The sequence below is a fragment of the Lacerta agilis genome, chromosome 13, assembly GCF_009819535.1.
Source record: "Lacerta agilis isolate rLacAgi1 chromosome 13, rLacAgi1.pri, whole genome shotgun sequence".
NCBI classification, from domain to species: domain Eukaryota; kingdom Metazoa; phylum Chordata; class Lepidosauria; order Squamata; family Lacertidae; genus Lacerta; species Lacerta agilis.
The window spans coordinates 41,781,557-41,805,367 of NC_046324.1; the positions used below are offsets into that span (position 1 = coordinate 41,781,557).

At 48.3% G+C, this 23,811-nt stretch overlaps 1 protein-coding gene across 1 annotated transcript in view; it reads left to right on the forward strand.

Annotated features, from left to right (window-relative positions):
- The first annotated feature begins 1,203 nt into the window (after nt 1-1,203).
- TECPR1 (tectonin beta-propeller repeat containing 1) overlaps nt 1,204-23,811 on the forward strand; it is a 42,314-nt gene continuing 19,706 nt past the window's right edge. Inside the window, exons 1-15 of the mRNA XM_033167130.1 lie at nt 1,204-1,275; nt 5,783-6,015; nt 7,646-7,828; nt 10,332-10,454; nt 11,138-11,263; nt 12,236-12,410; nt 14,831-14,931; nt 15,516-15,617; nt 16,584-16,729; nt 16,875-17,380; nt 18,731-18,876; nt 19,996-20,151; nt 21,192-21,341; nt 22,348-22,505; nt 23,554-23,681. Of these exons, the coding sequence (XP_033023021.1) occupies nt 5,785-6,015; nt 7,646-7,828; nt 10,332-10,454; nt 11,138-11,263; nt 12,236-12,410; nt 14,831-14,931; nt 15,516-15,617; nt 16,584-16,729; nt 16,875-17,380; nt 18,731-18,876; nt 19,996-20,151; nt 21,192-21,341; nt 22,348-22,505; nt 23,554-23,681 (2,431 nt within the window). The 5' untranslated portion in view covers nt 1,204-1,275; nt 5,783-5,784. The remainder of the gene's footprint in view (nt 1,276-5,782; nt 6,016-7,645; nt 7,829-10,331; nt 10,455-11,137; nt 11,264-12,235; nt 12,411-14,830; nt 14,932-15,515; nt 15,618-16,583; nt 16,730-16,874; nt 17,381-18,730; nt 18,877-19,995; nt 20,152-21,191; nt 21,342-22,347; nt 22,506-23,553; nt 23,682-23,811) is intronic.

A 23,811-nucleotide genomic window follows, 5' to 3' on the forward strand; every position in this document is an offset into this window, starting at 1 on the left:
ATCGTCCTTGACTGGGGTAGGGAAACTTGGTGCAGCCCAGGGAACTCCTTCTCTTCCTCGCCACCTTGCAAGTTAAATGCCAGGGCCAATAATTTTGCCTTTGTACACTGGACTTGTTCCTACGCGCCTTCTCTATCCCACTCCCTGCAGGCCCAAAAAAGAGAGGTGTTATTAGAAAGCAAGGACACATTCTCACCAGGCAGAATCAAAGCAAAACCTCAGAGAGAGTGCCAAAAAAAGCCAATGAGGGGTATGGCCAGGATAAAGGGTATGGCTGAGGAGGGGGTGTGGCCTGGAGAGAGCCAAGTGGGTGAAATTTGGGCCTGAGGTTCCTGCTCAATATCGCTTACCACCATGGGCCATGCTACTGATGGGAGATGTAGTCCAATCTTATGGAGAGCCAGCATGGTGTTGGGCTATGAACTGGGAGAGCTATTTCGTAGAATCATAGAATTGAGGAGTTGGATGGTCATCAAATCCAACCCCTTGCAATGCTGGAATTGTTTTCCCCAATATGGGACTCAAACCCACGACCCTGCGATTAAGAGTCCCATGCTCTACCAACTGGGCTATCCTAGTGAGACCAGGGTTCGAATCCCCACTCTGCCACGAAGCTCATTGGGTGACCATGGGGTCCAGTACACTGCCTTCCGCAGCCTAACCTACCATGCAGGGTGGATAGGTGCGAGGATAAATGCAATAAGCAATCTGAGGGCTCATTCATTTATTCATTTTCTATACCGCCTTTCATCCCAGGATCGCGGGGCGGTTTACAACATAAGAGCACAAAACAAAGCACATAACATAACATAGTCGCGGGCAAATGCAATAACCCCTTCCAGCCAACTCCTTCCTACTTTTCATTCCAGCTGCAGAAACTGGAAAGAGAGAGAGAGAGAGAAACCGCGAGAGCCAGATGGCCCACCACACCTCTGGCGTGATACGGAGCAGCCGGTCGTGGGAGGGCGGACGGCTCGCCTTACGACGCGGCGGGGAGATAGAACACCACGCAGGAAAATAGAACGCCATGTATCCATCTGATTCCGCCCGCAGCCAATAGCAGCGGAGGGTTTCGCGCTCTCGGCCAATGAGCGGGCGGCTCCTGTTGGCCCGGATTTCCTCGTCCTCCATACAGCTTGCGGTTGCTGGTGGAGGCAGCGACCGGAGCTGCGCGCGTCTCCTGCTGTTGCTGCTGCCGCCGCCGCCGCCGCCGCCGCCGCTCCCGGTACGCAAGACGTGGAGGAAAAACCCAAGGCGGCCGTGCTGGACATTCAGGTAAGGAGATTAGATATAAGCGGGTCTAATAGGCGAGCTTCTCGGGTTTGGCTGGGATGCGGCATCGTAGGTCGCAGTTCGCATCCGGCCCCTTCGCGGCCATAACTTTCGGTTTTCTTATGGTGGTCGCTGAGCTTTGCTTTTTCAGAGATGCAATGGCACATGATCTCTTCGACGCCTCGTTTGCTGTGTCAGCTGACAGCGCCGCCCGCTCAGCAGCAGGGTCTGGCCTGAAGTCTCCAGGTTTGCCTGGACACCTCCAGGCGGCAGGTGGAGGGGCTTGAATCTCCAAGTGGGCGGGGACGCGCTTAATAATAATAATAACAACAATAAATGAATAAAAGTCAATAAGGTTGTGCATGAAGCTTGCAAGCTTCAGACTGGCAGGAGCCGGTTGCAAATTGTAGCCTAGTCATTGGGGGGGGCGGTAACCTCCTCCCCTCTCTTTCCCAATTAACCCCCATCTCCAGGTCCCACCTCCCCATGGCATCTACCAGGGCTGCCCCTAGGTCTCCGGTTTGGTCCCTGCAATCTCAGGGTCTGGGATGCTCCTGACCTGGCTACCTGTTCAGTGGAGCGTGGCTTATCTCCAAGCAGGTGTGTGTACAGAATTACAGAGTAGGCTCACTCCTTCTGCATGTGGCTTCAAAACCGAGCTTTGCTGATCTCTGCTTCCCTGTGCCAACGCAGCGCCCCTCTCCTCCCTTCACCGCTTGGGCATTCTTTCTCCAGAGGTTATTGACATGCATCGCAGAGGACCAGTCCAGCCACTAAGAAGAACTCTTCTGGATCAGGCCAAAGGCCCATCTAGTCCAGCATTCAGTTCTCACAGTGGCTAACCAGATGCCTATGGGAAGCCCACAAGCAGGAGCCCACGGATAGATTTGATTCCATTTCATAGAGTCATAGAATTTTAGAGTTGGAAGGGACCCCGAGGGTCATCTGGTCCAACCCCCTGCAACCAGGGCCGAGCCCGCCGGCATACCGGGCGCCCCCTCCCCAACCCGCCCCTATGGGCGGGCGCTCGCGTGCCGGCGGGCAGGCTGCAAGCCGGCCACCCTCCGGAGCCCCAGCTGGAGCGCTGGGAAGGGTGCGCAAAGCCCCGCCCTGCTCCAGCACTACGCCCCTCACCCCCCGCTGCCCCCCCTCGCGAGGGGCAGCCAGCGCGGGAGGGAGGCGGGCGGAGAGGCGGCACACCGGGGGCGCCGAGGGATCACCGCGCCACGGCGGCCGACCCCTCTAAGACGGCCCTGCCTGCAACGCAGGAATCTCAGCTAGATCATAAATGACAAGTGACCATCCAGTTTCTGCTTAGAAACCTCCAAGAAAGGAGAATCCACCACTTTCCGAGGGAGTCCGCAGGCCCGTCTTAGAGGGATCGGCCGCCCTGGCGCAGCGATCCCTCGGCGCCCCCAGCCTGCCGCCTCTCCGCCCACCTCCCTCCCGCGCTGGCCGCCCCTCGGGAGGGGGGGTGGGCGAGCGGGGGATGAGGGGCGTGGCGTTGGAGCAGGCGCTCGCGCGCCGGCGGGCGAAGGATGAGGGGCAGGCGGACGGGCTGAAGCCGGCCGCCCTCGCCTCCCAGAGCCCCAGCTGGAGTGCTAGAAGGTCGCGCAAAGCCCCGCGCCGCTCCAGCGCTCCAGCTGGGGCTCCGGGAGGAGAGGGCGGGCGGCTTACAGCCCGCCCGCCGGCGCGCGAGTGCCCGTCTGCCCGTGGGGGCAGGGGCGGGTTGGGGAGAGGGAGCCCGGTATGCCGGCGGGCTCGCGGGGGCGCCCCTGGGGTGCCCGGCGCTCTGGCGCGCCGCGCCACCGGCCTCTATGGATGAGACAGCTCTGGGAGTCCATTCTACTTTCAAAGAGCTCTTACTGCCAGAAAGTTCTTCCTGATGTTGAGTCAGAATCTGATTTCTTGCTAGCTACTTGAATCCATTGGTTCCCCTCCACCCATTTTATCCTCTCAACAACCCTGTGAGGTAGTCTACAGGCCCTGGGAGGTAGTGACTTGCTCACGGTGACCCTGTGAATTTGTGACTTAAGTGGGCACTTGAACCTTCTCCAGTCCAAGTCCGATATTATTTTGCTGGTTTTCAGGTCAGCCTGACGCAAATGGATATTAAATACAGTGTCAAAGTTTCCTGGTTAGAGAGGTGGGGCTCTCCTTCACTGGAGGTATTTAAATAAAGGCTTGATAACCAAACTGCCAGGGATTCTGGAATTGCAACCTGCATTGTGGATTCTACACAGAGTAGATGGCTGAACAAACTGGTCGCCTGCAACATTTTCAGACCCTGTGCATTTGGGGATCCATTTATTAATGTTGTTTATTATATACAATGGTACCTTGGTTTAAGAACAGTTTTAGTTTATGAACAACTTGGAATAAGAACGCTGCAAACCCGGAAGTAGGCGTTTTGGTTTGTGAACTTTGCCTTGGAAGCAGAACATGTTGAGTGTGTTCCATTTGTAAATTAGAATCATAGAATCATAGAGTTGGAAGAGACCACAAGGGCCATCCAGTCCAGCCCCCTGCCAAGCAGGAAACACCATCAAAGCATTCCTGACAGATGGCTGTCAAGCCTCTGCTTAAAGACCTCCAAAGAAGGAGACTCCACCACACTCCTTGGCAGCAAATTCCACGTCGAACAGCTCTCACTGTCAGGAAGTTCTTCCTAATGTTTAGGTGGAATCTTCTTTCTTGTAGTTTGAATCCATTGCCCCGTGTCCGCTTCTCTGGAGCAGCAGAAAACAACCTTTCTCCCTCCTCTATATGACATCCTTTTATATATTTGAACATGGCTATCATTGAGTCCCCCGCTGCTATGGGAAACCACACCTTGGTTTAAGAACGCTTTGGTTTAAGAACAGACTTCCGGAACAGATTAAGTTCATGAACCAAGGTACCACTGTATTTGTATTGTGTTAGTGCTACTGTTGGGACCTACTTTTTATTATTAATTATTATTATTATTATTATTATTATTTATTAAATTAATTGAATTTATTTAATTCCCATAATGCCATTCATCCAAAGATCACAGGATGGTTTACAATATAAGAACACAAAAATACATTGTTGTTGGCATCTGCCTGTGTCGAGAGACAATGGGATGCACCTCCCGGGGTGAAGCCAGATCTCTGCGTTGGCAGCACTGAAGTGACCTCCTCGGGGCTCAGGCCTGGGCAGTGTGTATGGGGATCCTGGGCTGCCCAGATGGCAAGACCCCCTCTTGGACTGGCTGATGCGGCCCACAGGGAAACAGAGCAAGATGTTTGGCAACAGCTTGGCTGCAGGAGTTGCTGGAAGGAGGCATATAAGGTGCCGTCCAACTTTCACAGTAACAAACAGAAACAGTACCTCCACACACACACAGTTTAAAAGGCCATGTTGTTGATGTTCAGTCGTTCAGTTATGTCCAACTCTTCGTGACCCCATGGACCAGAGCACGCTAGGCACCCCTATCCTTCACTGCCTCCAGCAGTTTCGCCAAACTCATGCTAGTCGCTTCAAGAACACCGTCCAACCATCTCATCCTCTGTCGTCCCCTTCTCCTTGTGCCCTCCATCTTTCCCAACATCAGGGTCTTTTCTAGGGAGTCTTCTCTTCTCATGAGGTGGCCAAAGTACTGGAGCCTCAACTTCAGGATCTGTCCAATGGCGCCTACCTGAGAGGTTCTGGAACTGAGTTCCAGTGAGTCCCACGCTGAAATAAAAAGCCCTGCCTATATGTATTGAAATTAGACTTGGTGTAGTTTCAAAAAGTCGCTGTAAGTAATCAGGCCAGACCTCGGGCAAGAGCAGTCTGACCCTCCCCTGATAGTCTGATGGGTGTGGAAAGAGAGGAAGGGGGGACCCTGAGAGAAGAGGGGGGCCCTACCAGCGTCAGCATGCAGCCCTGTACAGTTTACCCCCAAGAGCCCTTGACAGAAAAAAAACATTGCCTTGCCCTGCAATACCTGCCTACTCAAAAAGTAACTCCCACTGGGTTCAGTGAGACGTAAAGGTAAAGGGACCCCTGACCTCTGGGTCCAGTCGGGACGACTCTGGGGTTGCGGCACTCATCTCGCTTTACTGGCCGAGAGAGCCAGCGTACAGCTTCCGGGTCATGTGGCCAGCATGACTAAGCCGCTTCTGGCGAACCAGAGCAGTGCACGGAAACGTTTACCTTCTCGCCGGAGCGGTACCTATTTATCTACTTGCACTTTTGACGTGCTTTTGAACTGCTAGGTTGGCAGGAGCAGGGACCGAGCAACAGGAGCTCACCCCGTCGTGGGGATTCGAACCGCCGACCTTCTGATCGGCAAGCCCTAGGCTCTGTGGTTTAACCCACAGCGCCACCCAGGTTACTTATTTACTCCCAGGTTATGTATGTATGGGATTTTACCCTTAAGCCTTTTTCATTACAAGCTGCAGCCTTCAACGGCCGGCCTGAAGCAAGGGGCAGGCTTCAAAGAAACTGGATCCGGCCTCCGTGCTTGTGCTTCCTTCCTTCCCTCTCTCCCTTTGCCTTCCAGCCATGAGCACGTCCGGTTCTCTCCTGTGGGCGGTCGATATCTTTGGCCGAGTCTACACGCTTTCCACCACCGGCCAGTACTGGGAACTCTGCAGAGATGGGGAGCTGGAGTTCAAGAGGGTTTCTGCCGTCAAGCAGTGCTGCTGGGGAATTGCGTGCGACCACCAGGTCTACGTTTACATCCACTCCAACGACGTCCCCATCCGGTACCAGGAAGAAACCTACGAGAATCAGGTATGCAAAGGAAAGGGCTGAGCTCACAACAGAAGCCAGCAGTTAAAGCTAAGAAGCGCCCCGCTGGATCTGACCCAAACCCTGTCTATTTCAGCATCCTGTGACCAGTCATATGCCTCTGCAAAGCCCACAAGCATGAGGGCAATAAGCCTGTTGCTTCACAGCAGAATTAGGTGGAGCCACCGTGTAAATATCACTATCTCTGGTAATGTAGGCTAGTTTCCACACACCCACTGTTTCTCACGCCCTCCTTCTCTGTCCTCCGTCCAAACAATACAGAGGCACTATCGGAGTTCAAGGACACATTCCAGCCAGGCAGAAACATTCAAGTAGGGTCAGTGGGTCTGGAGATGCCTGCCCTATATCTAAGAAGAAGAGAAGAAGAGTTTGGATTTGATATCCCGCTTTTCACTACCCAAAGGAGTCTCAAAGCGGCTAACATTCTCCTTTCCCTTCCTCCCCCACAACAAACACTCTGTGAGGTGAGTGGGGCTGAGAGACTTCAAAGAAGTGTGACTAGCCCAAGGTCACCCAGCAGCTGCATGTGGAGGAGTGGAGACGCGAACCCGGTTCACCAGATTACGAGTCTACCGCTCTTAACCACTACAACACACTGGCTTCCCTTTCTCTTCATTCATGCCATGTCCAGTATGGTAGCATCTGAGTGCAGAATGTGTTGGGTTTTAATTTGGCATTCCTTCATTGTTCTCCTGTTGTTGTTTTTCGTTGCAGTTTGTCTTTAAGTGCTATTTGAAAGTGCACCAGAAACCACAGGTGGCTTCGCGTAAATATGGTATCTATAGCGGGTTCTCCCCCCCCCCCGGGGGGGGGTGTAGATCCACCCTTATTTAATTTTGGAGTCTTCACTCAAGCTTTTATTTCTAAAGGCCTGTGCAGTTTGTGCATATATATGCTGGAAAATCTGTTGGCTGACTAATACTTTTTATTGTTATTTCTTAAATTTATATATTGATCTCAGGGTGGTTCACAAGATAAAAATTCAGGATAAAAGCACAAATAAATAGTTAAAACAGAAACAAAGCAAAACAATAACCCCCCCCCAAAAAAAACAAATTTAAAAGGCCATAATATTAATCAGCCAATGGCCTGGAATATTTTCCCCTAGTGCCTAAAGATGTATAATGAAGGTGCCAGGCAAGCCTTCTTGGGGTATGTCTTTGCAGTCTGCAAATGGGGAGCCGCTGCAAAAAAGGCCCATTCTCGTGATGCCATCCTCCAGACCTCACATGGAGGAGACACACAAAGGAGGACCTCACATGATGATTGCAGAGTCCGGGTCGGTTTATATGGGGAGAGGCAGTCCTTGAAGTACTGCAGTCCTGAGCCGTCACAACTTGTTTAGTTGAACATATGATTTCTTAATTGATTTAATCTGTTGAATATTGGAGCCCAAAATGTGCTCTCCAGGCAGAGGCAATCTAAGGTTGCCAATGTGGGTCTAAGTCAAACATCTGTGGCCCTCCAGATGTTGTTGGACTACAACTCCCATCGTCCATTGGCCGTTAGCCACACCAGCAGAGGACAATGGGATTTGTAGTCCAGCAATGCCTGGGGACCTGAGGTTAAGAGAGTACAATGTGTGACCGTTTTCTTGTTCACTCCCTGGCAGCGCTGGAATCCTGTGATTGGCTTCTGCGAGAAGTTATTGCCCAGTGACCGCTGGCAGTGGAGCGATGTGAGTGGGCTGAAGCATCAGATGCTCGAAAGCTTTGAGTTGCCGTCGCCTCACTGGGAATGGGAATCTGACTGGTATGTGGATGAAAATTTTGGAGGGGACCCCACAGAGAAAGGGGTAGGTGCAAAATATTGAAAAGGGATCCACATCCTCTTGCGAGGAGGGAGGGAGTGATGTTGAAGGGGAGGGGCTGTTATCTTGCTTCCAAAATACATTGCTGCATTCATACTTGCTACCAAGGGAGGGGGGGTGTTGTGCTGGGGGTGCTATTTGTAATAGAAAGCAGGGACCCCTAGGTCAAAGGCAGGGGCCTTCAGGGTGTCTCCAAAGGCTGGGTTTGCCCAGGAACTGTGAGTGTACAAGCAATCAGCCTTACGCTGACTCAGCAGTTGCACTGCTATACAGGCGCCTATTGGATAGTGTCTGTGACGTCATGGCCAGCTTGTGTCTCCTAGTACTACTTTTTTCAGGTTTTGGTTTTGGTTTTTAAAAAAATAAAAATAAAGAAACCTACAACACAGATACAAATATAAGAGGAATCTTGGGTCTTGTGCATAACCCTACTGCAGAAACTCAGTTTCCTTTTTAAAAACTTGATGAGATTTTAAGTTAGTTTAGTTATTTTTCTTCAAAAGTAGTTTTTTTGCACTTAACTGTATCACAAAACAGTCCTTCAGAAATTCTGAAAACAAGCCACTTTCAATTAACTTAAACTTCCTAAGATTGGAATTACTTTTGGAGCTATAGGCATAGCCATAATCAAGAAAGCATCTCTCAAGACAGGATTTCTCTGTATCCTAGTTGCACTTGGATGCATTTCTCTTTCCTTTTTTAAAAAAATTGTTTATTGTACGAGAATTTTTACATACATTGTATAATCTCCGTCAAGTATTGAATTTCCCGTACGGGAAATTCTTCTAGTACTACTTATGCCATTTTGAGAATATTACTGCTACCATTCCAGTTACCTTTTCTTGTAACCCTTCTGCACTCTCTTTATGCTGATGCTGGAGCGCACATTAAATTACAGTAATAACTGATTAACCCTCCAGTTGCTGGAATGGTGGGTGTTGGAATCCAACAGCGCCGGGAGGTCCTTAGATTTGGGTAGCAACAGATGGCTCATTAGCTTTAGTAGACAAATTTAATAAACAATAACAAAAGATTATTGTACCTCCAGATCGTACTGACGTCAATCAGCCTTCATTATGGTGTTACTCTTCTTGCGATAGTTCTGTGCATTGCGGTTATTAATAGATAAAATGTGCAGGGTTTGTTAACCGTGGTTGTTTGGAAGTTGCACTGATTTCGGTGGGACTTGCTCCCTACGAAGTATAGTGAGTAATCTGTCTCCACTGATTTGAGCGGGGTCTAGGATTGTACCCTTAGAGGACAGGCCACAAAAATTGTGTCCGTGGGCATCATTGTGGCCACTGACCTCACCTAGGAGCCTCCCGAAAGGTCTCAGTAAATATCCTCTTTGAAATCTGCAATGCACAAGAGACTATTTGGTCCAGATGCTGCTCAGTTCACCTTTGCCTATCCTATGTTGAAGCTGTCATGCTATGCCAGCTGTTTTGTGACTGGCACCCACAGCACCGGGCTTTGACCCACCAGGCCAAAGCTATTGGCACCCTTTGCCTTTGCAGAGTATTGCTATTGCAGAGGTTATTCTTTATAAGTGTTAGAAGCCTCTCCCTAGCCCAGTTTATGTGCAAACCGGCACTCGTGGTTTGCTTGGCTCCTAGTAAACCATGGTTTGTTCTTACTATCATGATTTGCCAGGAGACAGACAAACCATAAGCAGTGGTTCACATGTAACGGAAAGTCAGCCTCTAGTTTATTTCCTCTCTGGGGGGCACTGAAGTTAAGAGCAGTGAGGGAGCAAAGTGCAAGCTCACTTTAAACCCTAGTTTACTTTAAAACTGGGTCGGGAAACCTTTTGCAGAACAAAAGACGTGTGTTTCCTTCTTGGCAATCTTCCCAGGGCCACATGCCACTGCTGTGCAGGGTGAGGTGCAAAAGTGGGCAATGGGTATAATTTTTTCCTTTGTACAGTAGGCATAGACCCGCACACCCCTCTCTGTCCTCCATCCAGGCAAGGAAGAGGAATTATCAGAGTTGAAGGGCAAATTCCAGCCAGGCAAAAAATACTCAAGGACAGTGCAAAGTCAAGCTAGTGAAGGGTGTGGCCTGGGGGGAAAGTGTAGGCTGGAGTGAGTTCTGAAGGCCAGATAGCGAGACTTGGAGGGCCACATGTGCCCCCCAAGCCTGAAGTTCCTAGCCCCTGATTGAATGTGTCAAGAGAACCAGGCTAAGCTGGTGGTTCTTATTAGGCTGGGCAGGCAATCGGATCACAACATGCTTTAGCTGAGATTCCTACATTGCAGGGGGTTGGACTAGATGACCCTTCGGGTCCCTTCAAACTCTACAATTCTGTGATTATGTACCCGGTATGTAAAAGCTGCTTTGTAAAAGCAGTGTTGCTAATTTTGCCAGAGGTTGGTGCTTAGTTTGTGCCTAGAGTATATTGAGCTTTTTTCTGGTAAACGCCATACTTGACAGAAATATTTTTCTGACTGTTCTTCCCCCCGCCCTTCCTTCTTTTTTTCTTCTTAAGGGCTGGACATACGCTATAGATTTCCCAGCCACCTATACCAAAGACAAGAGGTGGAATTCCTGTGTGCGACGGAGGCGATGGATTCGGTACCGGAGATACAAGTCGCGAGATACATGGGCAAAGGTGTCTCTCCCCCTCCCCCCCCAATCCATTTTTCAAATTTGCCATGTGTCTGGAGGTGGTCAGGGTTGGCTCAAGGCCTTTCGCAGTGGCTGCGCTGCACAACCTAAGATCTAACCCCGGATTCCTTGCAGCAGGGCCTTTTCAGTGGTGTCCACCTGATTGTGTTGATGCCGGACAAAGGTGATTTTATTCTTCCAGGCTCTTGGGGGATGCTGTTTCCGGGTTTTTTCGTTGCCTTCCATCTGGGTTGAGGCATTTAGTGTTTCTGAACTGCCCTGTGAGTTTTGGCAGCAAGCATATTTTTTAAAAAATTTAATGTCGCAACCAGTGGGACCTGCAACAAGATATTTCGGTTCCAGCAAACTTCACCTCCAGCAAACTTCACCTCCAGTCCATCCTTTCATTCCATTCACATCCATTACATTTACCCCTGCATCCCATTGGCCGATTTTGTAGTGACACGCCTCCCCCCCCCCAGGGGAAAGGATAGTTGTAATATTGTTTATATTATTTCTCAACCTTGGATCCCCATATGTTGTTAGGGGGCATATCGTAATACCAACTGCAAGCAATTTCTAAATGATCTGCCCCAATAAGAAGCAGTAAATTCAGCTGGGAAGAATGTCGACTCCGTACCAACAGGAAAGTAATTCAGAGCGTGTTTTCTGCCCTTGCTGCTGTAGATTCCATCCCAACAGGATCCCAAACAGTTGCCGGATCCTTTCAGTGATCTTTCCGTCGGAGGATGGGAGATTACAGACGAGCCAGTGGGAAGGTTGTCAGTCTGGGCTGTGTCTTTGCAAGGAAAGGTAACGCCGATTTGCCTTCGGGATTCTTGTGTATGGCAAAAGAGTGTTGGTCCATCCATCCCATCAGCCGGTCTACATCAGGAATGCAGAGGGCTCTAGCCAGTGCTGGTCCTACTCAGCGTAGACCCATTGAAACTAATGGACACAGCTCATTTTAGGTTCATTAATTTCAGTGTGTCTACTCTTGAGTGAGGGATGTGGGTGGCGCTGTGGGTTAAACAACAGAGCCTAGGGCTTGCCGATCAGAAGGTTGGCGGTTTGAATCCCTGTGACGGGGTGAGCTCCCGTTGCTCGGTCCCTGCTCCTGCCCACCTAGCAGTTTGAAAGCACGCCAGTGCAAGTAGATAAATAGGTACTGCTCCGGGAGGAAGTTAAATGGCGTTTCCGTCCGCTGCTCTGGTTTGCCAGAAGTGGCTTAGTCATGCTGGCCACATGACCCGGTAGCAGTACTCTGGCTCCCTCGGCCAGTAAAGCGAGATGAATGCCGCAACCCCAGAGTTGTCCACGACTGGACCTAACGGTCAGGGGTCCCTTTACCCTTTAACTTTACTCTTGAGTTGGAGTAGTGTTGGATACAATCTAGAACAGTGTTTCCCAACCTTTGGGTCTCCAGCTGTTTTGGACTACAATTCCCATCATCTCTGATCACTGGTCTTTCTAGTTAGGGATGATGGGAGTTGTAGTCCAAAAACAGCTGGAGAAACACTGATCTAGAACCTTTTTCATTCCCAAGAGGTACATACCCATGGGGGCAACTTTGCAGAGGTAGCCTCTGGCTGGGAGGGGCAGACAGAATACCTTAAATACGTTTTTGTTTTACTTTTAAAATTACAGGTGTGTTTGCTGCTCTGGGTTCCCGTTTGGGAGGAAGGGTGCGATGGAAATTTATATAAAATACAAAATTTAAATAGACAAACATATAAGATCAACAGTTGCCGTTCCTGAAGGCTACACGTTTCCCCCTCACTTCAGGTCTGGTACAGGGAAGACGTCTGCCATCACAATCCGGAAGGTTCTTCGTGGTCTTTAATTACTACCCCCGGCGAAGCCGTCCAGATCAGCTGCGGGCCGTACGACCTTCTCTGGGGAACGCTTTGGGAAGGGCAGGCGATTGTGAGGGAAGGTATTGACAGGCACAACCCTCAAGGTAAGCCCCATTTTGTGGGAATGTTCAGGGTGGCAGGAGAGGATATATATTGTTTATTAATGTCCTTCCTAACTTGCGCTCACAAGTCACTTTACTTAGCAGAGTTCACATTCCCCTTCTCACGCACAGCAGAAAACTACCGTATATACGCGAGTATAAGCCGACGCAAATATAAGCCGAGGCACCTAATTTGACCACAAAAAACTGGGAAAACTTATTGACTTGCGCATAAGCCGAGGGTGGGAAATGCAGCAACTACTGGTAAATTTCAAAAATAAAAATAAATAAAATTACATTAATTGAGACATCAGTAGATTAAATGTTTTTGAATATTTATTTCAAAGAAAAACAGGGGCAAGGAGTTCCATAGGCTTGACTCTGCACCACAGGAATAAGCGTTTTCTTTTATTTGCCCCCTCCCCTCTTCCAACAGTTAGGCTTTCCTTTTTATTTCTTTGGTGTATTTTATGTCCAATATTTCCATCCCCCTACAACCTCTATCAATAAATGGGACTGATTCCTGAGTGTGAGGGGGTTTATTTTCAGGCCCTTTTCTTCCCTCCCCAAAGAACCCTCCCTTCCCAAACAGCCAAGCTGTGAATGGATCCAAAGGAAGATAAGAGTTGCAGAGCTCCTGTGACCTTGCCTCCTCCTGGGCTTTGCAGAGAGGAGGGGGGCAAGAGCCTCTGTTCCTTGACTTGGGGGTCCTCCCTGCACCCTCCCCTTCATCCCAGGGACCCCCCTCTTCTCCCCAATGGACCCTTTGCAAGATGAGCAGAGACTCACTGGATTCAGGAGGCGCCTGGGATGCAGCACATGCAGAAGAGAGAGACAAAGGCCCCCTCCTCCTTTTGTAGGTGGGCTTGGTATTTCCTGACCTCTCTAGGAATCCCACTCAATCCTTTTTAACCCTTGGCAAGCCAGTGCCCCCAGCTTCTCTGATCCTGTCCTGTGCCTTTTGCAGGAAAGAGCTTCTCTCCACTTCTCTCCCCCCCCAACTGACAGAGGGGGAAGCATTGTGCAGTGCTTCTCCGATCCTCCATTCTGTGCCTTTCTGCTGGTGAGTGGAGGCAGAGGCGTCTTTACCCTTCCAGCTTGTGTCTGGAGGCGCTAGGACCTCGCAGACAGCTGCAAACGCACAGGACGGGATCGGAGAAGATGCCCCCGTCCTGCACATTTCCCGGTGGGGTGGGGGGAGGGAGAGGGAAGCGGAGAGAAGCTCTTTCTCTCTGCTTTTCCTTCCCCACCGCCCGCCTCACTTGCGCATAAGCCGAGGGCGACTTTTTCAGCCCAAAAAATGGGCTGAAAAAGTCGGCTTATGCGCAAGTATATACGGTAGTTGCAAACTCGTGTGAGTTTCTTAAGACAATATGCAATTCAATCTGGCTTGTCCAGATTGAAATGTGTTCCAATATTTTCCTGTTAAGACCCCTTGAATCCCTCCTAAAAGAATAAAGACACCACAGTCTTAGTCATAAGCAGTATAAAGAAAGTTTACGATCAGGCAGAGCACAGTGTGATCCTTGAAGGCAGGCTTAAAGTTACAAATGTATACAAACGGGTTTACCCCATATGTGGGTTGACCTAGTGACTGCAGTTAGCAGTCCAGGAAGTTTGCAGGACAAAAGGAAGATGGAAAAGAGAGGGTGGGGGCAGCATGCCTTGGCCTTTTACTAGGTCTGGAAAGGTCATGCCCACCTACTAGTCACATGCAAGGAAGGATGCTCCAGCACAGGAGGAACAGGAAGTTTCCCCTTGCATGTCCACTCTAGGAAAACAAGGAATGTTGTACTTGACTGCTCCCAGTGGATTACATCCCACATATTTGCGGCCACGGGAGGCTTTTGACGACGACCTTCAAGCGCTGAACTGTTTAGGATCAGGTGACTTAAAGGCCGTAGCAGCGTTCGTTGCTCACCTGGCTTCCCAGCGCCATGCACCTGTCGGTTTCCAGGAGAGTGAGGTGCCAATCAGGTACTCCGTTGCTGCACCTGAACCTTGCCGAGCTCCCTGCCGCCTCACCCTCTAGGTAACCGAGAGCAGCGTGTGGCATTGGGACCCCAGGTGTGCAGAGCCGCTCCACACCCTCCTACTGTTTAAAGTGCCATCTCCTTTCAAGTCCATAGCTTAAGATCTGCTTCAGAGACCCTGATAAGGCGCTCTCCTGCAAAGACGGTCTGCCTGGGGAACAGGGGCTTTTTGCTGGTGGCTCCACGGTTGTGGTATTTAATCCCACGTCAAGTGAGGCAGGCGCCATTTTGTTGATGGTTTGATGTGTATTTCGTTTCCCTTGCTTTCCGAAGCGTGTTTTTCTTGAGGTCATAAATTTACAAAGTAAAAAGTAAATAAAAGCATCATATTTTTCTTGTTTGGAACTGAACCAGGGTTTCAAATTGTTCCCTTGCTTTTGCCTCTGACAGGAAGTTCTTGGACGATTGTGGAGCCTCCGGTCCCAGAGAATGGAATCTTACATGTGTCAGTGGGTGTGAATGTTGTTTGGGCAGTAACCAAAGACCGAAAAGTAAGAAGCTTTGAGCCACCATTGCGGTTTAAGGTTTCCTTTCATCTAGTGCTGGCTATGTTTCAAGTCCTCATGACAGGATGAGAGGAATTGAAAACAACAATTTAGGATAACAGTCGGCCGCTCCCCATCACCCAGGGCAGTATCTTTGTACCCTAAAAAAATTGTCCTGTCCCCCACTCCACTTTTTAAAAGACTGGGGAATCTTCATTATATGTTGTTGTGATTTATTAATTCCAGTTCCCTTGGTTTCCTGGGAAGAGGAAATAATTGTTAAAACACTCTGGCAATTCTAGTTCTTTGTGGGGAACGGGGGTCTCCTAACAACTCTTAGCACCCTTAACAAATAACATTTCCCAGGATTTTGCGGGAAAGCCATGACTTTTTAAAGTGGTGTGATACTCCCTTAAACATGTAATGCAAACGGAGCCGGTTGCCATTTTCTGTGTAACCTATAAAGTAATTCAGGAATGTGAGTATTGCTACTCTGCGTAATTTGTTCCAGTTTAGGAATTTGATTGGGAACGGAGTTGGTAGAGAAATCCGGAGCCACCAAGCAGTAATTTTGGATATTCTCCCCTCAGGTCTGGTTCAGAAGAGGTGTGAACTCTCACAATCCTTGCGGCACCAGCTGGATCGAGATGGTTGGCGAGATGGTGATGGTAAACGTCGGCTTGAATGACCAGGTGAGGCTCCCTTTCGGACAGACATAGGCAAACTTCAGCCTTCCAGATGTTTGGGACTACAGTTCCCATCATCCCTGACCGCTGGTCCCATTAGCTAGGGATGATGGGAATTGTAGTCCCAAAACATCTGGAGGGCCGGAGTTTTCCAATGCCTGCTTTAGAAGCAGCAAAGCAGGTATCCAAGCAGGTCTCGAACATTAGCCCCACTGGAAGTTGAACCAGGCCTGCAAAAAGAAAAAACTTTGAACCTGTTCATAGCATTGGCTCTTCTACAACTGAACCGGGATGAGGAGAACCGTAGCTCACTGGCAGAACACAAGCCTTGCATTTCGGGTTAAAAGGGCGAGGTTTGTAGGTGGTTGGATGTGTAGAAGAAAACAAGCCTTCAACTTAGTTTAGGGTTAAAACCTGTCGAGATTTTATTCAAAGCATTTGCTAAGGAGAGGTGCATAGGTTTCGCTAGTCTGGTTTATTTTTATTTTATTCTTAATTATCTTTGCTTTTTCTATTTTACATAAAGCAAATGAATTAAAAACATAGACATATTTGACTTCCCTCCCCCTCCATTGTGGATCTTAATATAATGATTTCCCCCTCTGCATCTCTTTCATAACTTTGTGTATTTTAATTGTGGGTCTTTATATTTCAATGTCCTAATGGGGCTGTTTTATTGCGTATTTTGGTTTTGTATTCTAATTATGGCCTCTTTGTTTTTATGCTTGCATTTTCATACCTGCAAACTGCTTTGAAGCTTATTTTGGCATTAGGCAGTATATAAATATACCAGATAAATAAATAAGGTATTTATTGTGTCAAATAATCAAGTTGCTCTTACTTGCAACACCGCAATGCCAGGGAGCCACTTCTTTTGTCATGTCAGCCACAAGGCAGCTGAACTTCTGTTTTTCTTACCCTCACACACATTTCTGCTTTATCCCCTCTCTCTCTCTCTCTCTCCCTGTCTAGGTCTGGGGGATCAGCTGTGAGGACAGAGCCGTTTATTTCCGTCAAGGCGTCACCCCAAGTGAGCTGAGTGGGAAAACGTGGAAAGCGATTGTCTGCAGCCGAGATAGTGACCGATCGCAGACTGGCAGCTCAACAAGTCTCCACAGGTAACTTAGAAACCCCGAGAATGTGCTTTTAACAACAACAAAAACCATAATCTTCTACTATATATAATTGGCTTGGCAAGCTTGCTACTGAATGATAACGGGCTTGGATCCGGTGCAATCTCTTTCTCTTCACCCTTTCCCCAAGTGCTGGCTGTTTCTTCACGGATGACATCAAGGAACAAACCAGCTCCATATTCCGAAGTGATGGAGACCTCCCGTCCGATATCGAAGCACCTCTGGTTCTGGAAAACGTTTGCCTGCCTGGGTGTGCGGCAGGTGACAACAGGCCCCAACAGGCACCGGAATCGGACGCAGGCCCGGCTGTGAATCTTGTCCCATCCCCTCTTGACGAAGCCAGCCCTGCGGCAGATAAAGGGCCCGCGGATGTCCCAGAAGCACCTGCCTTGGGTCCAGATTCTCTACCCGCTGAATTGCAGTGGACAAACATTGACCTGAAGGAGGCCAAGAAGCCAGCTGCGGCCTCTGCAAGCGCCTCGGCTGAGGCATCCAGCCTGTCCTCTTTTGGCACATTATCTGTCGGCATAGAGGATCATTTGGAGGCTGACGAACATCCGTTGTGGGCCTGGGTCTGTGGCGGAGGCTGCTTTGTGGATTCACACAGCTCCCTCAAGTGGTTCACAGTGCAGTCAGGTGGGGGAGATTTCCAGTGTTTGAACCATCTCGCATGTCCCGTTACCCCTTCTGAATGTGTGCACTTCCCCTGTGGTCCTTCCTTCCCATTGATCCAGCCCTGTAAGGTCCCATTTTTAACTCTGTATCCTTTGATCACAGACTTAACGTTGAGACACACCTAAGTTTCATGTGCAGCAGTGTCTGGTAAACCTGTGTCTGGCCTGTACTACTTAAGACGGCAGGTGGGAATTCACATGATTGAATGCTGTTCAGTACAAAATAGTTCAGTATACAAGGAAAACTATCCAGATGTTGCTGGAGATGGATTCTAGGCAACTTTTCCCTGACCTGCTAGTGTGGTGTTCTTTTCTTTTTGTGAAGGAATATTTTTTTTATATATATGTGAAGGAATATTGAATCCTCACAAGTGGCCTGAAATTGTATAGTCCAGACATGGGTCTGCTGTCTCATTCATTTATAAGAACTAGGCCTGAAGCCTGGACAAGTCTTCATGAGTAAGGCTGGCCTCTTTCCCTCAGATTTGCAAGACTCCTGGCATTTGTGCAGCTATCTCTGCTTTAAGTTAGCCTTGAGTCCCTTGATGGTGTTGGGCTACAGCTCCCATCATCCCTGGTAGTTGGGCATGTTGGTAGAGGCTGATGGGAGTTGTAGTCCAGCAACATCTGGAGAGACAACACAGTGGCTTCTCCTGATACAACATATAGTGCTATGTTTTTTCTCCTCTTCCGAGTAATTAGTCTTGGAACCCTGCCTCAAACTTTGGTACTGACCTAGGGCAATGAAGTCTGTGTGTGGCGGTGTGATGTACGAAGTTGCCTCATATCCATGCCAAACATATAAAGCACTTGGCTTCCCCAAGAAAATCCTGGGAACTGTAGTTTACCCCTCATGTAGCTACAGTTCCTGGCACGTTTCACAAACTACAGTTCCCAGAAACCCATGTGCTTTAAATATGTGGTGTGGGACAAAGGAAGCTGCCTTATACTGAGTCAGACTCGTTGGTCCATCTAGCTCCATATTGCCTACACTGACAGGCAGCTCTCCTGGGTTTCTGATAGGGAACATTGCCAGCTGTACCTAGGCATTGAACCTGGGACCTCCTGCATGCAAGGCAGATGCTCTAGCATTGAGGTGCGCTCCTTCCCCAGGTGGAAGCAACTTTTTATCTGTCTAAGCCAGCGTTGTCTTTCCTGACTTCCGGTGGCTCTCCGGGGTCTCAGGCAGAAGTTTTCACATCACCAACTTCCTGGTCCTTTTTGAACCGGAAGTGACAGGGATTGAACTTGGGGCCTTCTGGATGTTCTGTTGCCTAGTCCTTGATTATGTGCTCCTCCTTTTCTGCCGTAGCCTTATCCTCTTCCGGGCAGTCCCTCTCTCTCTCCATCACCCCAGCACAGACTGCCGTGTGGCGGAAGCAGATCTTCCAGCAGCTCACAGAAAGGACTCGGCGGGAGGTGGAGAACTTTCGACACTACGAACAGGCTGTCGAGCAGGTAAGGAGGCTGCCATCTTTTCCTGCATTTTGACTTTCAAAATGATCAAGCTGAGGGACTCTGAAGGACCTCAGAGATGAGCTGAAAACTCTCCAAACTACATTTTTCATACAGTTTTGACATTAGGTATTAAGAGTTTTATGGCTACGTTCCTAATAATAGTAGTAAACATGACTATACCACTATACCTCTGTTATGGGGGCATGTCTTGGAGGAGGGGAGAAGCAGGTTGAAGTCTCTTTAGGACCAGAAAAAAATTGATTGGAGGCCGCATGAGGTTCTACGACCTATGTGTTAGCCACCCCTACCATACAGAGTGAGGCCAGGGGCGGGGGGCGGATCAGGCTCCATGCCTCAAGATGCTCACAACCTACCATTCTGACAATGGGTGAGTTGAAAGGAATTTGACCTGTTGCTTAGGGAGCTGGGTAGCTTAGGGAGCTGGGTATGTTTAGCCTGGAGAAGAGAAGGTTAAGGGGTGATATGATAGCCATGTTCAAATATATAAAAGGATGTCATGTAGAGGAGGAAGAAAGGTTGTTTTCTGCTGCTCCAGAGAAGCAGACACGGGGCAATGGATTCAAACTACAAGAAAGAAGATTCCACCTAAACATTAGGAAGAACTTCCTGACAGTGAGAGCTGTTCGACAGTGGAATTTGCTGCCAAGGAGTGTGGTGGAGTCTCCTTCTTTGGAGGTCTTTAAGCGGAGGCTTGACAGCCATCTGTCAGGAATGCTTTGATGGTGTTTCCTGCTTGGCAGGGGGTTGGACTGGATGGCCCTTGTGGTCTCTTCCAACTCTATGATTCTATGATTCTAACCTACTTTTAAAGTTGTGTAAGTCGATGGCTATCACCACATCCTGCGGCAAGAAATTCCATCGTTCAAGAGCACAAATAAGTACTTTTGTCTGGAACTTTCCACCCAGCAGCTTCGCTGGATGGCCCCAGAAGGAAAAAAAAAATCTCTGCACAGCCACCATAGTATAACCTTCTGCCCGCTACTGTCTGTAGTAGAGAGGAGGAGCGATGGAGAGAAGGGGAGCAGAGGTTTTTGGCTCCCTTGTGGCTTCTGCACCTAAATGCATTGCATTCATTTCATTTCATTTTTGCCTCTCCAGTCTGTTTGGGTCAAAACTGGAACCTTGCAATGGTGGAGAAACTGGAAGCCTTACAGGTGGGTTGATGTGCGGGTGGCCCTCGAGCAGTTCACCGGGAACGATGGCACACGGGACAGCATCCTCTTCATCTATTACATGCACTACGAGGAGAAGAAGGTACTGGCGCGTGGCCATATTCTCTCTAGAGAAGCCACACCGAGCTCTCTGTGTGGTGTAGTGGTTAAGAGTGGTAGACTCGTAATCTGGGGAACCGGGTTCGCTTCTCCGCTCCTCCACATGCAGCTGCTGGGTGACCTTGGGCTAGTCACACTTCTCTGAAGTCTCTCAGCCCCACTCACCTCACAGAGTGTTTGTTGTGGGGGAGGAAGGGAAAGGAGAATGTTAGCCGCATTGAGACTCCTTCGGGTAGTGATAAAGCGGGATATCAAATCCAAACTCTTCTTCTTCTTCTTCTTCTTCTTCTTCTTCTTCTTCTTCTTCTTCTCCTTCTCCTTCTTCTCTGCACTGTGTCCGTATTTTATGCACTAATTTGCTTTGTAAATGTATAACGTGATGTGAGATGGATTTCCCACCCTCCCCAGAAAATTTTCCAGTACTCTACGTTTCTGTGAAAAGATCCAAAAAAATGCATTGTTTGCTTCATATAATTAATGAGCAGCATAATAAGCAGATGCAATACCATTCAAATGGGTAGACTGCCAAATTCTTAATTTCTTCACCATGAAGCATCTTGCCTATGTAACATATATGAATATCTCTTCCATTGTGCTAAAATTAGCATTTAGCATTTTTAAGCATATGACAAAACAGTTTGGAAAGGGGGGGGTACTTTTATTTTTAATTATCCAAATACATGTTGGGAGTAGAAGGCACCATATTAAATGATGGCCTCCTATGTGAGGAACGTAGGAATCTGCCTTATACTGGCAGATTCCTGACCCTAGGCCCATCTACTTCAGTATTGTCTACACTGGCAGGCAGTGCCTCCTCAAGATTTCAGACTGCAGACTTTTCCAACCCTACCTGGAGATACTGGGGATTGAACCTGGGATCTTCTGTGTGCAGAGCACTGAGCTAGGACCCTTCACCCAGTGCTTTCCACCAGGTTCTTTAAAAATTCCCAGATTCAGTTGTTATTAAATGTGCTCCTCAGCTTAAAAAAAAAGCTTGTATTGTTTTTGTGTGTGTTTTCCCAGTACATCCACGTGTTCCTCAATGAAGTCACCATCCTGGTTGAGATCCTGAACGAGGCCAAACATTCCTTCGCTCTGTATACGCCGGAAAAAACCAAGCAGCGCTGGCCCATCCGACTAGCGGCTGCCACCGAACAGGAGATGCACGACTGGGTGAGTTCAAAGACCAGGTGCATGTTGAAATCAACAGGGCATGTTTTGAAATTCATCCCTTGTGCATCAAATTCAAATATTGCCTTAAAAAAAGAACCACCTGCACTAGACATTTATTTTATTTTTATTTTTTAAATAATATTTATTAAGAGTTTTTCGAATTAAATCCAAATTACAATACATGATTAAATTTTTTCAAACTCCCCTTTCTCTCACCAAGGGGAGCATACAGAACAAACCCCCCTCTCACTGGGGTGATCAACAATTCTTTCCCAATTTAACCACTTACTTTGCACATATCATCTTTACCTTTACAGACTTCCCCGATTCCCCCCCCCCCGTTGATTTCCAGATTAACCCTAATTCACAGTTATTGCCAATTAATCCCCATACTACTTTTCCTCCTTCTCACATTTTCCTTAATTAAATTCTTTTACTAAATGATTATTCATCTTTCGCATCTTATTTATCATTTTAACCTATCCTCTGCATTCACTATCTTCCTGAACCTCCATTGCCTAATTCCAAATTTCATTACAACAACCCAATTAAAATTAATTTTATTTAACTCTTCCCCCCCCCTTCCCTCCTATACTCCCTAAAATTGAATTCTTATTCATTAACCATTATCCATTTCCAATCCATATGTCTATGGAAACTCTGGGAATTGTGGCTCTGTGAGGGGGAATAGGGGGTCCCCTAACAACTCACAGCACCCTTAGCAAACTACACTTCCCATGATTCTTTAGGCAAAGCCATGACTGATAACGTAGTAGGATGCTTTAAATCAGGGGTGTCCAACTTCCATGAGACTCCTATCTACTCCCACTATAAATAAACTAGCAGTGATCTACCCATTTTATTGACCAGAGTTTTATTGACCGGTTGGACAGGCCTGCTTTAAATGTATAGTGTCATCTCTGGGTTCGTATTTTAAAGGAAGTGCAGGTGCTCAAACGGCTTGTGTTCCCCGTGACGAAACGTTTCCTCCTGTTGTGCCTCCCAGCTGGCTCTCCTGAGCATGTCCTGCTGCGAAAGCCGGCAGATCCAGGGCCCCCCCTCCCATCAGGCCATCTGGTCCGTGACCTGCAAAGGGGACATCTTCGCCAGTGAGCCGAGTCCTGACATGGAGGCAGCGACACACCCAACACCATGTGACCAAATGTAAGAAAGCTTTAATTAAAGTCTCCCTTGCTAATGGACTATATGTGTGGCTGCAAATTTGCCCCTTTTTGCCGGGTTTGGGGGGCGGGGGGCGGGAATCAAACACATGGCAAATTTTGATTCACCAGCAGAGGACAGGCCCAAACCTGTTCCAGCAAATTCAGAGGTCTCTACTGGGGTTGTTTCCTAGCCATTTTAAGGGCTCTCTCATTCTCATTTGCCTACCTTACAGGGTTGTTTTATGGCTATTGAGGGAGCCAGGTGTGCTTCCCTGAACTCAGGGGCGTAGCAAGGTAAATTGGTACCTGGGGGCAAAAAAAATTTTGTCACACCCCCCCCCCCCGAGGCATGGGAAGGTCAGGTGGTACCTGGTGCGGAAAATTTCTTGTCAACCCCCCCCATTGATCCCCCCCCCGCAAAAAATGGTTTTACATTATTTCATATTTTCTTACAAAGGAATAATAACAAGTAATAATAATAATAATAAACTTTTATTTATATCCCGCCCTCCCCGGCCAAAGTCGGGCTCAGGGTGGCTAACATCAGATGCATAACATTGGTATAAAATCAAACAATAATTAAATTACCTCCTAAAAACATCTCAAAATCAAATTAAAGTCTAATTAGATGGCTTTCCACAGGGTTAGGGTTGGGAACAGTAAAGTGTTCTCTGAACTGAAATTTCAGCCTTCACGACAGGAAAACAGATAAGTGAACAGCTATTTTGGTGGAGGAGGGTCAAGATATTAACCGATATGCATGAAATTTCATATATAGCTATATAATCCCTAGTATAGTAAGATAAGACCTTCGGAGCAGGCATTAAAAAAAATAAAATAATTTCCTTCATAATTTGTCACCCCCTCCATTATGGAACCCGGGGCAGCCCACCCCCCTCGCCCCCCTTGCTATGCCCCTGCCTGAACTCGTTGGAGGAGTGATGGGCTAAAATTGCAATTAAAATATGTTCATTGATATAATAAGTGGGTTGGTTTAGATGGTTCTGTATCCTGGGGGAATGCTGAGCAGATTTCCCCCCCCCCTGCAGGTTCTGGCGCCAGATAGGTGGACATCTCCGAATGATTGAATGCAACAGCCGCGGCATAGTCTGGGGCGTGGGGTACGACCACACCGCCTGGGTTTACACCGGTGGATATGGAGGAAGTTTCTTCTCAGGTGAGAAATATATTTTCATTTTGATCTCTGTACTTGCAGGGGGGGGTCCCTAGATGGCACCCCTTGGTGGGACACCCCACCTGCCAATTACCTGGCATTATAATTGACAGGTGGGATATCTTACTATATG